General features: G+C 39.8%; 1 protein-coding gene across 46 annotated transcripts in view; it reads right to left on the bottom strand.

Moving 5' to 3' along the window:
- The window catches only part of RIMS2 (regulating synaptic membrane exocytosis 2), a 448,944-nt gene that overhangs the window by 19,740 nt on the left and 414,466 nt on the right, over nucleotides 1–14,738 (bottom strand). The window contains exon 1 of one of the 46 annotated variants that reach the window (XM_017806485.1): nucleotides 1,133–1,262. The exons of the other annotated variants lie outside the window; for them this stretch is intronic. Within the exon in view, the coding sequence (XP_017661974.1) occupies nucleotides 1,133–1,262 (130 nt within the window). Of the gene's footprint in view, nucleotides 1–1,132; nucleotides 1,263–14,738 lie in introns of those variants that run through there. 46 annotated transcript variants of the gene reach the window in all.

Below are 14,738 nucleotides of genomic sequence, written 5' to 3'. Positions count from 1 at the left end.
ACTGTTGCGCATGAAAAGATAAATCAAGATGTGTGAAAACTGGGGACACATATTTGCCACTGAAATTTCAGCCTGTGATGTGGAAGGTGATACATGCACATACAGATATTTTAAATACAGATCATGAATGGTGTACACACATAGCTGATACACGTTTGTGTAGCAGCACTGGACATTGGTATCTCTGTTTTATATTGCTCAAATCTATTGAAGGTGCAATATACTCCATGAATCCTAATGAAATTAAAAATCTTGAATTAGTTCTGATTAACAAGCCGAAGTCCATCAGTTCATTCTATATGTAAACATATTTCAACACACCAGACTATTTTCGTTATGAAACCAGTATACTCAAAACAAACTCATGAAACACAAGTTCTATCCTGGGTAGAGTTTTGTGCCATGCTTAACTATACATTTGTTACATACATTCCAAATAGCACCCTTTTTGGGGGGCATGGCTATAGAGAAAATCCATTGTATTTCTCTTGTCATGTAAAGTTCTGGTCCTGCAATAAATATATGAAAATTACACACATGCTTTACGGGTTGGATTTACTTTTATGAGTAGAGATTAACTGTGAATGAGACCTGCAAGGTCTACCTGGACACACAGACTTCTACCTATACCGGTGCCCCCAAGAAAAAGTTACACAGAGACAGTATTTCATTGCTCAACTCTACTGTTCTGTGTGAATAATGTTACAGTAACAGACAAGGGATACCTGAGCAAGCCCACGCAGTGTCAGAAAGCCACCCGCAAGGAAGCATGGTTCGTTTTTCTTATGAGTGAGCAGAAAACGGAGAGGTCCTCTATCCCTTTTCTTGGGTTTCTTTTTCCAACATTAATAAAGCTCAGCTTATAACTTCATTCACAGTGTGATGATAAAAATTACCTGTTAAATCACACCTCACTCTCCAGCTACAAGCACGGTGCTACCAACTTCTCTCTCAGCCTAAGTCACTCTCCGTTACTCGCGTCCTCCCATCCAGCTCCTCGTTCGGCACCGACCCCCGGCCCTTCCTGGCCACCTCCGAGTCCGCCCCATCCCGGGAGCACCCCGGAGCGCCCGCGGTCCCGCGCACACCTGCTGCCCTCCTCCCGACCCTGACACCGGCTCCGGCCCCTCACCTCCGTCCTCCTCCTCCAGGGAGTTCATGCAGGGAAAGTAGACCGCCAGTGCCTCGAAGGAGGCGGAGAGGCTGCTCCGGCTCTGCGAGCGCTGCATGGTGCGCCCGCCGGCCGCCGTCTGCCGGCCCATCTTGGCCGAGCGGCACCCGCCTTTGGCGCGGTACAAGAAGCGCGGCGTCTTGGCGGCGGAGCGGGAGCGGCGGCAGCGGCGGAGGGCGGCGGGGAGCGCTGGGCGGGCTGCGCTCCGCGGAGCTCCGCTGTGCCCGACTCTGCCCCGCTGTGCCCGGCTCTGCCCCGCTGTGCCCGGCTCTGCCCCGCTGTGCCCGGCTCTGCCCCGCTCTCTCCGCCGCTGCTCCCGGCGGGGCGGGCCGCCGCAGCCAGCACGGAGCCGCCTACCAGCAGGGCGAGCCGTCAGCCGGCGGCGCAAGTCACCGGGGCGGGCGGAGGGGACGGCGCCGTGGTGCGAACCCCGCCGACGGGACGGGACGGGATGGCCCGGCCGCTGTAAATACCGGCCGTGCCGGAGTCAGGATAGGGAACGGCGCCGGCCGGGAGCGGCGGGACGGCCCGCAGGCACCGCCTGCACACTTTGTTCTCCCCGCCCGGCCCCCGACGGACCGACGGGCGGCCCCTGCGCGGCAGGAGGCGGGAGGGGAGCGCCGGGTCTGGCCGGGGGCTCATGGGGATGCTGAAGGCGGGAAGAGGCCATAGGAGGGGCGGCCCCGCGATTCGGTAAGGACTAAAGATGAGCTGGAGCTGGGGACCGCTGCCCGCACTCCTGGCCGGCGGGACACAACGGGCAACTGTCTGATCTCAGGTGGTGTTTGTATGAAAAGGGAACGAAACGCTGAACCACAGAAAGGCTGTGGTGGGAAGGGCCACCTAGCACGGTCACCTAGAGCCAGCTTCTCTGACGGGAGCCAGACGGCTTTGAGTATCTTCAAGGATGGAGACTCCACAGACTCTCTGGGCAACCTCAGTCGCCAATGCTCACTCACCCTCACAGTGAAAAAATGTTTCCTGGTGTTCAGAGCGGGCCTCCTTTGTATGAGCTTGTGCCCATCGCTCCTGCTTCTGTCAGTGGCCCAGCATATGGTGAGGAATTTGTCCTGCAAGCCACAGGCAAATCCTTCACCTCTCCTCCACTTCAAGCCAAGCTGTATTTCTCTAAAGCATACCTACCTCCTTGGCAAATATGAGTATATCTATTCTGAATTCACAGGATTTGCTTATAGCTACAACACATAATTTTGGGAGTTTTATCCAATCTTCCTTCCATATATTCCTCACCACTGTTTAATGTTACCTTTCTTTTATTTTATCCGGTATGTTATATTAATTGAGTGTATGGCAATTAGCAACCTTCCCCCCAATATGCTAAGAAACTAAAGTGCTGGATACGATTGAAAAGAGGTACTAGCTACTGTAACAGTCTCTTTCAGCATCAGTAATTTATTTTACTGTAGTTTACCACAGTGCAAAAGCGGTATCAAACTTTGCACATGGCTGTTGTTTTCTTACTGGCCCTTTAAACAGTCATGATGGTAAAAGTGGAGGGGTTTTTTTCAGTTTTCCTTAAAAAAAAAATAAAAATAAAATTATCCCAAAATAATGTTAAATGATATTTAGGGTTTGATCTAACCAACTTTGCAGACAGAACGCTGGTTTGAAGCCAACCAAAACTCTTCAGAAGAAAGTGTGTAAGTCACACCCATTAAGTGTATTTCATTGAGCTGATGCTTGGAAAGAAATATTTGTGCCCAGATAATAACAAGAGATTGCAAACAGCCAACTCTTACTGACATACTTTGCTGAGGAATGAAAACTAGTCAGAAATTAAGCACTCAGGAATGGAACCTATCATTACTTGATCTACAGGGAAATAGTGAGTTTTGACAGCTATTTTTACAATGTGCACAATAATTTCATTTCTAGATAACTATAATCTAATAAAGTATGTTTCACTTGACACCATAGAAGTTTACTTTAGAACAACATAAATCCTCTTTTCCTCTGCATTAGCTATAAATCATGCCCAGAGCAGCTTCTCTAGGCTCTGATATCTTTTAGATGTCGCATTCAGGTCATATTCCAAAATGTATATTTAGTTGGTCATTCTATAAAAGTTCATGTTTCTCTGGCCACATGCCAAAGTTTGTGAACTTCCAACATATCTGTGACTTTTTACTGATTAATAAGAAGGTTAGCTGCCAAGACAGTCAGACATCTCTCTTGTATGCCACAGGCAGACCCATGGGCAGGCTTGATGGCAGAGACCTGCTGAGGTGGAGGTACTGGTTAGCCTGCAGTCCCTCCAGCACTTCCTTTAAAATCACCTTTTGCATTTATATCAGCGCTACATCCTATTAAAGTATATTCAAGTTGCAGAATTAACTACTTCTGTTTACAGTTTACTCTAGAAAGACAGTACAAAAATACTATAAGCAACTCTAAAATAAATTGTAATTATGGTAATATTAATAAATATCATATGCAAAATCATGTAATTGGCAAACTCCAATAAAACATGTTGAAGTAACTGCTAAAGATATCTTTAAAACACTTGGTGACTATAAACTATCTATAAACACTAAAGCAGACAAAATAACTTCCTTCAACATTTTTATCAGTGTAAAATATGGCAGAAAAGTAAATGTCCATGGCTTGATTAAATAATAATTCATGATTGCTTTTAAAAAGTTGGATTAAAAAAAAGATAATGTTTACTAAATTTCAGATAAACTACTGATGACTTTCATGAAAACAGCTGAATAACACTGAAAAAGGCATTGAGGATGCAGAGAAAGGCAAAAAAACAGTTGGCAACTTGGAGATCTTTACAAGACTATAGACAAACTGTAGAATACATATTCAAAGAAGAGCAACTGCTTTATAACATTGTTTCATCTGCTTTCACTCATAAATACTCCTTGTGTAAGTAGTCCCTTTAGAAGTATCCCATGTAGAAGAAATAATATCTGCTTAGGAGCTGAGAAGCTTTCAAGGAGTCTGCTCTTGCTTTCCTTCCCAAATAAGAGAATAAGCCCCATTGCTGCCTCCCCCTAAGCTCTGACCTCAGCAGAAACGGGACACAGGGGTCTGACATCCTACTGGGATATGTCCATGACAGGGGTGGTTGGCATGCCAGACAAATAAGACATTAGTGGGGCGCTTCACTAGTGATGTGCAGCCCAGTGAGAATTTGGCTGCACCCACAGGTATGGCTGTCCCACAACACCAGAGCCCCCACATCTCTCAGCCCCTCAGCACTGAACAAGACCTGGCAGTCACAGCTGATGTGACGAGTTGATGTTCCTGCTAATATTTTGTAGTACATAAAAAAACTGTTACTTCATTTATAAAATCAGCCTTTACCAAGAAAATCACTTTAAAACCTTCACAGTCACAATCTGTAGTCAATTCCAAATTACCCCAAGATGTTGCGATATTAGGCACCTACTCAGAAAATCTGTGACAAAACACAGAATCATGATCCCATCTGAGCTTCCTGAAAATGCTTCCATCCTAATTTTCTTTCTTTAAGATAAAGGTTTAAATGGAAAAATGAAAACACACAAAGAACCGAGATAAGAAATCCATCAATTCTCAGGATTCTGGGATTTGAGGTAGCTGTCCTCAGTTTCTAATGATTGTATCATACAAATAATCTAATTGATGGCAATCTAGATACACACCTGGACTGCAGAAAACAAGTTTGCTACCCTGACATTAACAATATTTTGCTGATTTTTTAAATTTTAATTGATACACTTTGATTTGTGTCACCAGTTGGAAGTGAATCAAATTCCTATTAAAGGAGCTTCATTCAAACTCCCATCTCAATGCTAAATACTAAGACAAAGCAAGAGATTCTCAGGTATCATATTTCTTTAAAATTTTCTGATAGTTTGCTGAAAGAACAGTGTGTTGTAGGAATCCAGGTCAAACAGAACAAGGTCAAACATCTGCTACAAATGTCCTGAGGAAATTCTACTTGTAGGGTTGGATGTATTATAAAATAGTTTGGTGGCTCATCTAACAAACTAGGAAAGCAATTGCTTACTAGCTGTATTCCCTGAAAATTACTAAAATATGTCATGTAACATGAATTTGTGGCACTGGATCTTTCGTGTCAACCTACTCTATATACAGCCAGCCAGTAATAGGATTCTGAATTTAATAAATGTATCTTTATCCTTTTATATAGATCTAAAATGTGTGGCAATTTAAAAAATAATATGGAAATTAATATATTTCTCATGTTTTTCCATGTTTAGGCTTTAAATGAGTATATTTCAGCAAGCATGCTTCAAGTAAACACAAATTATTTGAATTTAAATGGGTATACTTTGGAAAAATAATGATCTGATTATTCTTTCAAGAAAGAGGGGAAAAAAAGGGAAAAAAAGAAATTTCTTTACTTTCTATTTCTAATTCTGTGTGCTGAACCCTGAGGTCATAATTCTCTAGACTGAAGAGAAAACTATCTATGGAGGTTTTGTTTTTTATTATTGCCTATGGATTAATTCCTAAAGCCCACTCCAGCTTCTGAACACCAGATAAAAGCATTCATTGCCATAGAAGAGCTCTTAAGGCCTTATGCACATTTTGGAGAGGATTCTCCAGTGCACTCACTGTCGAAAGCTGATCTAAAGTTTCTGAACATCCTTTTTAAAACTGCAGTTAAAGAAAGAATTCTAGGAATGGGACTGGAAAGGAGTTTTTGCCCTTTTCTTTGTCACCTTTTCTAGTCTTCTGTCAAGTATTGCCCAAAGATTTATTTTGTTTGCTACAAAAGGGATTTATTTTGTTGATGGTTATCTTCAGAAAAGACAATTCAGCTGCTGAGCTTTTTACACAGGTTAATTATCTTTAACTTGCACCATTATTATTAGACATAACTTATTACAAGTATAATTCAAACTCTTAATGACTTCTCACATATAAGAAATCTTTATCCAATGTGTCACAACAAGAAGGGCAAATTGCTTCCTCTTACAACATGAAGGACAGTCCCCCACACCTCCCACCGAGGTGCCAATACATACAGTGTTCTATTTCACTGAGTTTTGGCCTTCTTTCATACTCTCACCCTGCACTAAGCAGAGACAACCAATATGTCAACAGAGAAGAAACACTTGACAAGGGAAAAAGAATGGACTGAATTGTCTCCCCCCGCCAAAAAATAAACCAGTTTGAAACCTCAGCATTTATCTAATTCTAGGAAGATAGAAAAAATAAATGGCAGTATTGGTTGGAGAAAATGTTATTCTCTGAGTTATTACTCAAGCAATTTCCAGTAATTTGTCCAGATATCACTGGGGTATATGACTACTGTTATTACTGAATTAAACTTTTTTCCTTTTTGTAAGGCTAAAACAATACACTGAAAAGATCATTAAAAGCATAGCCCATTCAGTTTAAAACGGGGTTTGTGTATGAAAATTTGTAACATGTAATAGTAACTGTTGTTGCCTGTAATTTGCTAAATGTTAGGACTATGCTGGCTGTCCTTAATGCCTACAAAGGAGCATGAGCCATTTCTAGCCAAGCACTTGGAAAGGGCAGATTCCAGAAAGCTGCAAGGTCCTTAACAAAGTAAGGGCTGTTTTTAGTGATTCCCATCAAATAAAAATTCACTATTTTTACCTCACTAACATGATCAAAGAATCATAGAATGGCTTGAGTTGGAAAGGACTGTTAAAGGTCCTCTAGCCCAATGCTCCTGTGATGAGCAAGGACACCTTCCACTAGATCAGGTTGCTCAGAGCTCCACCCAGCCTGACAGTGAATGTTTCCAGGGATGGGTCACCTCTCCAGGCAACCCGTTCCAGAGTTTTACCAACCTTGATATAAAAAAAATTTTCCTTATATATCATCTAAACCTACCCTCTTTCAATTTAAAACTATCACCCCTCATTCTGTCACAACAGACCCTGCTAAACAGTTGGTCCCTGACTTGTCATGAACTTTGCCATAATCATGAGCTCCATCCCAGGACAATAGCTCCCAGTCCATGTAGCACTGAGCTTCAGTGGTCTCCTACTCTTCTCGAAGTTTTATGACATAAAAATCATTCCTAAGTAATTTCTATGTCCAGCAATTGGATATGTTTTCTAAATTCTACTTTATTTAGATCACGCATTTTGGATTTTCTGAGCATCCCCTACTAAGCAGTCACAGAGAATGCAGCTACACTTTTCTGTCTGTTTACATGGTAACAGTAAATTTTTCCATTCTCCCAATTCTTTTGGCGTTTTCTACTGTAAGGTCAACTCCACCCCAAACATCAAGCTAGGTACACAGTACAGATTTCTACCAAAATAGCTTTGCTGACTGACATATTTGTTCTGGGAGAATTCCCTAGTTGTTAGTGCAAGTGCGGTTATATCAGCAAAACAGGATTCTCCTAGAACTGCTTGTTTGGCCTGCCTGCATTAAGATTCATTTGCTGGTACACTATTCCAGAATTCCTACACGGGAAAATGGTTCCACTGTTCTCATCGTCTTAACAGTCTCTGCCAGTAGGACTCTACCTGGAAGCAATTCAGCCCTTGTGAAGATAATTTCAAAGTCTTGCACATTTTCAGAGCATACAGATTTGAAGCTGCTTTCTTTATATCTATTTCAAAAAAAACAACAGATTTCAAGTTTTGAAAATTAAATTGGGAAATTTTAACATAAAATCATTTTAAAAGGTAGAAATGGAAATGTTTTTCTTCTTGGAAACACAAAATGCTTTCAGATGCATAGAGATACCAATTTTAGTTTCTTAAATGACATGGTAGGATTGCTTGTCCTGCAGTTGGCTTTCTCTTATGTATCAAGCCTTCTTTAATGAACATAAAGGAAATCTGTAAAAGTAACTGTCTCTTTTGCTTTAATGCTAATATTAGTCACATGTGAAAACTGTCTATTCTTATTTAAATAAAATATATTTAACTTTCCTCTCCAGTGTTTACCATAAAATCACAAAACCAAAATAAAATCATAATTTTTCTAAATAACAGAAGGAGCTGATAGTGGACCAGCATGAAGCAATGCAGTGTAGATAGCTCACAAGTAACTAAGAGGTTGGAATTGGAGCAGAGAACCTCTACACTGCTGACTATTTCTATTTTTATTAAAATAATTTCACATTTTCATGATCACAAGGCAATTTGCAAACCACAAGGTGTCTTAGACCTTGGCAAAATATATTGCTTCATAATGCTTCATAAGGGTGAGAAACCAAGAGCACAAAAAAAAAAGGTGCATGCTCTTTTAAGGAAAAAAGTTTTTGAGAAAGAAACCCACAGGAAAAAATATCAAGCTATAAAATAACCCAAAACCAAGTGGTAGGGTTTTTGTTTGTTGCAGTTTGGGTCTTTTGTTATAAATTCATATATGGAGGCTAGCTGCTTTCTCTGTTTAGATCCTAATCCACCTTTTTTGTCTCTGAGAGTAACCTTTATAATTCATCAGACCCATCAGCTTAGAAACAAGCTGCAGTTATTCATGTATATGCTCAGATCTTATTACTGCAGCTGCCTGTGTGCTCCACTGAAGGTTTTCAAAATGTCTTAGATGAGGACAATGTAATTAGTTTCTGAAACTGTAACTTCATGAAACATGATTTATTTCCCTTTTAATTCCATCTTCAGTAGAGATGGGACAAAACCAGTACAGAACTGTTGGCACTTGAGTGGCCTGTGGTGCACGCGGTCCTGCCCCTCTGTTGATGCAGCAGTCTGCTGATGTTACTTAAGAAGACATACTGTAGAAAAGCACCATATGATCTCTATGCTTGTATTTTTCCATACAGAAAAAGTACAAAAAAAATCCTGCTGAGATAAATATGTTTTGCAAACAACATATGAAAATGATAAATGTAAATAATAGGATGAAAAGCAAGGTGTGTACCTGTCACACATTGTTCTCTGTCCTCAAGGACTTTAATGCCTAAAGAGTACACAGTTTGCTGGGGACATTGCATTACAATGCAGGTCTGGTTCAATATGTTTGCCTTTTAAGAGCAATATGTTATCATCAAGTAGCAAGAGCCTTGGTGAGTCCAAATGTCAGCTTTGTGAAAAGACATTTGTCTTACAAGTAGCGGGGCCTCTGGTGGTCTAGTGGTTAGGGTGCAGGACTCTCACCGCTGCGACCCGGGTTCAATTCCCAGCCCCCCGGGCAGATGGAGCTCGTCAGCCCTGTAAGGCAATCCATCTAAGAGAAGGTCACTCTAAACAAACCTACGTCCTGGGGACCTCACTGCCACTGTCCAAGCGTGCTTGGCCCCGGCAGATGAACCTCAGGATTAAAGGGTGGGCTCAGTTCAGCACACGCTGGGTCTCACCTAAAAAATCCACTGCGCAGGCTCGAAGGGTTAATGACCTTTCCCAAATCTTCGCTCGCGAAGACTGGCCATTATACAAGTAAGTAAGGTAATTTTGAAATAACCTGTAGAAGGTTAATATGTTAAGTTGGTGCAATTTTACAAAGTTCTGTGCCTATTAGGTTATTTTTTTTTTCTTGAGACCAGAGACTACATTCATTGAAAACACTATATGCCACAGTCTTGCGCATTATTTCAGATTATTTCATTAGTGCAGAACAACCAAGCAGGTTTGTTTTTTTGTTCTAGGCAAAATCATGCTCTTTCAAACTGCCTGTACTGTGTAATCAGCTCCACCTATCAGCCAGCCAGGCTTCCACTTACATCCTTATGGCTACTGCTAGCTGGTAGGTTGGCATCTCTGAATGCTTGAAAGTGCCAGAATGTCAATGGAAGCCATGACAGTTTAACAAGGGCATAAAGTTCCCTTTTTATGGGTGCAAATGTATGGGGTGTTAATACTTTAAGTCTTAATGAGGATTTTACAAGGGCACCATATTTAGAGAAATCGATTCACTAATGAAACACCTTAATTTTAATGGTCAGCACTAAACTCACTGACTAGAATCTGAGTCAATTGGTGGGCACTGGGATCCATCCAGAAATAACAATAAAAATACTCTCAAGCAAAGTTTAAATATGTTTTTATCTACCGATGTCATGTTTATCTGACAAAATCACAAATTTCAGTTTTATTTTGTAAGTTTTCACTCTCTTTGTTTTTCTGGCAGAGGGATGTGTGCTGTTGTCATTACACTGCTCTCATTTCCATGGTGTTTGAGTCATAGCAGTCTCTTCAGCCATGATCACACAATCAATGAATCCCAAAATGAAAAACAATTTTATTTTTCACTTTCATTTGTTTATATTTTGGTAATCCACAGTTATGTCTACATGAACACATAAAATGTTGACACATTCTGATGCATGGAAATCATAGAATGGTTTGGGTTGGAAGGGACTTGAAGTTCATCTGGTTCCTACCTCCCTAACACCTTCCACTAGAGCAGGTTGCTCCAAGCCCTATCCAGCCTGTCTTTGAACACTTCCAGGGATGGGGCATCCACAACTCTTTGGACAACCTGTGCCAGGGCCTCACCACCCTCTGAATAAAGAATTTCTTCCTAATATCTAACCTAAACATAACCCTCTTTGAATGTAAAGCCATTCTCCCTTGTCCTATCACTACATGCCCTTGTCAAAAGACCCTCTCCAACTGTTTTGTGGGCCCACTTCAGGTACTGGAAGGCTGCTGTAAGGAACTGGATCATTTTACTGGTACATTTTTGAAAGAGTCTCTAGCACAGTATCAGCTTAAAATTCTAGAGCACCTCCAATGATGTTGTCTTTCAGGAATTCAAATACACCAGGAATCACATCCAAAAGCTGTTTTGGATGTCTAAGAGAGTATCACAGTATGGATTTGGGTAACTGTGCCGACTGAACTCAGTGCCAGAGAACAACCCTGTGTGGTTTAATGCTGTAATACAGCAGAACCTTGTCTCAGATATGACACTACTACAGATCTAAAACTGCCAGGCAGGATATGGAGTGCAGGTATAAAATATGAAGTTACCTTGCAAACAACTTATTTGGCTTCAGAGTCATTATGCTGCAAATAACATTTCATAAGTTAGCTGTTTGAAAGCCAGTTAGCCACACTATCACTATATTAATGAGTTCAAATGTGATTTGAAACACCATATCTGAAGCTTTAATGGCTGTGTATTACCTGGAATTCTTAGAAACCTTTCACTCACATAGGACTACATGTAAAGCTACACTGGACATCATTTCAAAATTTAGTATTTAAGGACTGAGAATAACAGAGAGCACTAAAATTCCGTTGACTAGTATTCTACTACTACTATTACTTTTGCTACTATCACTAATAGCACTAGCTAATATAGATTACAGACAAGATATGCTGATAGAAATTTGGCCCAATGCATGTGTTGCATCCTCCAAAATGCTGAACAACTTTAACTTCTTTGCCTCCGTTGATCTTTAAGAAATAAATTTTACCGCTCCAGCTAGTAAGGTGTCCCATCCAAGATGTTCTAAATACTTTTCAAAGATCCCTGAGATATGTGGTTCAGTATCTTTCAGGTATAACTTAGCCTGTCACCTAAACTGTAAATGACTGGAAATCAAAGGGTGAGAGATATATCATTGATGTCAGCATCAAGATAATTTTGTTCATCTGCAGAACCACCTATGAGCATAGGTCTGTCAATAATGTTCACAATTTTGATCAGTTTTCCTAGGGTTAAATTTGATATTTGTGTTTCTAAAGGTTTCTCCTTTAGCTTCAACTGGCTACTTTTTGTTGTCATATTTAGTCAATATTTGCACAATGATAATGCTAAAGGGCAAGCAAGCTTGGACCTGAATATACAAAATGCTGTATGAACTCATAGTTTAAACTTTTTGCTCAAAAGAGTTGCAATCCAAGCAGCACAGCAGATAAAAACCTCAGGTTGCAGAATAGAAAGAAATGGCACCAAATTTACATTATCCCCAGTAAGTCAGCATCAAAAACTTCCTGCCATCTAGATAATCTCCATCGGCATACAGTATTTCAAATGTATTAGCAAATAGCATCCTACCAATCTTTGCCTACATGTATATATTACAAGATAGTTTCTATCAATTTCCTTTTCACTGGTGTGAATTCAGGCTGGCTCACCCCAGTGAGAATTCTGATTCCTTCAGTGGAGGAGAAAGTGAAATGTGAGCCTCATCGGCTTGTATTTTAAATAAAAAGCAGCACCAGTATGATTCTAATAAAGACCAGTCCATTTAACAGTGTAAAAGCCAGCAATTGTATTCTTTTTCAAGGGTCACAGAAGTCCCCATTGCTAGTGGGTAGTGACTCATCTAAGAGCAAAGGTGTTTCTCTGGGATAGAGAAGAAAAGACTCTCAACTAAAAAGAAAGGAAAAAAATATCTAAATGGTTCATGCTGTGTGACATAATGTGTTTACTTATGCAGCACAATGGAGCTGGTACTTTAGTCCCAGCTTGGGTACTGGAAACTAAATCAGTGCTGGATTTGCAGATTATGTCAGTTGTTTGCTTGGAGTCAGCTCAGGTATTTTCGACCCTGCTATGCTGTGTGACAGTGAAATGCACCAAGAGTAATCTCATTTCACTTCTGCATATTAAAATTAGGAGTCTAGTTTCAGCCAGTTTCCTTGGCTCCCTCTGTACTCAATGGACAAAAATTTAAAACAATATGATTGCAGTGCCAAAGTACCAACTATGGCAAATGAATGAATTTTCAGTCCCAGAGGATTTAACAGTCAATGTTAACTGAAAATAGAAAACCTATGGACTCCACTAGGAACTACCTACAGCCACAAAAATGGCAGAACCAAACCTAGATGACAGAATCCCAAAAGACTGATACTGTTGGTGACTGTCAGCTATGTAAAAGAGGTTCTCAAACCTTTTTGGACTAGTAAAGGCACATCAAGTTTTGAACTCAGCGAAGTGGACAGTGGTACAACACACAGGCTGTTCTGACTCACCCATGCAGAAGCCCACGGGCCAATTTGCAAATAGATCAAGTGGGCAGGTCACCTCCCAGCCCCCAGTCCAGACAGAGATGCCCAGCTATGTTGTGACTGCTCTTTTGCAGTACACACTTGTGTGTCGGTCTACATACACATGCATATTTATATTCATACCTACAAAAATGCTATATTCTGTTTATTCACACCCACTTGTGCCTATATCATGTTTTATACTGGAAAAGTGTAGGAGTTGATGATGGACTGATAAAAGCAATCAGGGCAACAGCCCATGTGTTTGACATATCTCACAGACAATATATATTTAATTTGAAATATTCTTATATAGAAATGATATGTTAAAAATAACCCCCAAATAATCAACACAACTTTTTATTTAAAAAATGTATGCTTGTTAAGTCTTTCTCCATAAATTTCATCTAAATAGCACATAAGCTATTTTGTAGAGGACCTGAGAAACTTTTGCTCTCACTTCATTTGGAGGGATCTTTCAGGAACTCTGGGTTCTCAGAACCCTAAAAGTCCAGCCAAGAATTCTTTGCTTATTTCTTACAGCTTCTTTTGTTTCAGAAACAAAACAGATACACATTTTGTTAATTAAAATTCCTTTTTTTTTCATTTTCTTTTTCTTTTTTTTTCTGTGTGTGTGAATACTGACTATTGTTACTTTCTAAAATAATCCTTTGTGGATTTAACAAATGTCAGACTTTCACCAGGATTCTGCACCAGCATTCTTGTTTAAAGAGCTCTACAAAATTCAATTAGAATAGAAGCAACCCACTAAGTTGAGCAAATGAGTTATTTGAATACATTTTTTTTTACATCTGCCTATTATGTCGTGCTTCAAAGATAGTTGATTCTTTTTTAAATTTTATGATGTGGGTCTTTAATAAATGTTAATAAAGTTAATGTTAGTTAGTTAATAAAATTCTAATTTTCTCTATATGCTACCCTTATTCAGTCCCACCATGTTTAATAATCTTAATATCTTCGTATTTAGTTTGTAGAATATCTTTAGATTCAGGGTCATTTAATACACAGATGAGTTCAGTTCTGTACGCGTAAAAAGAGAGGAAAAATGTTCTCTAAGAATGAATGTGACAAATGAGTAAAGCAGAATATTTTTTACCCGTAAATATTTTGAGGATGTTTTAAATTTTAATTTAAACCTTATTTTACTCTGTGAAATGTGATATATAGTAGAAAGGTACAGACTGTGCAGTTAATCTATTGGTGCCAATGTCTACTAAAGACATGGGGCCACATCCTGTCTTTGCTTATACCTGTGCAAATATGTAGTTACTCCATGAACCTCTCTAGATTATCATTAAATTTGAGATTTCATAGGAGTATGTCAGGTAAGCACAGGAATCAGTTGAGTTATGCACTTATTTCATTTAAAATCTTTTATAATTAAACTAAGATCATGGCTAGAATATTGTTCTTAGAAGAAAGATAAGTATTCTTAATCAGGATTAAAAACAAAAAGTTTAAAAAATATTAAGCTGTTTAACTGGGATAATGAAATCCAGCTTTGATATGAGCTACTCAGACTTTTGCCAAAAGACAACCAAAACTTAAAATAGATGAAGTCTTCAGAGTGAGGAGAAAAGAGATGTTACTTTAAAGGTCTGAATCTGCCATGCTGGATAAATCACACAAACTTCTGTTTTCCAGCATCCATGTAGTCTAAT

The sequence above is a fragment of the Lepidothrix coronata genome, unplaced genomic scaffold (assembly GCF_001604755.1).
Source record: "Lepidothrix coronata isolate B3197 unplaced genomic scaffold, Lepidothrix_coronata-1.0 Scaffold15, whole genome shotgun sequence".
In the NCBI taxonomy this organism is placed as follows: Eukaryota; Metazoa; Chordata; class Aves; order Passeriformes; family Pipridae; genus Lepidothrix; species Lepidothrix coronata.
This window is presented reverse-complemented; position numbering and strand designations above follow the sequence as displayed.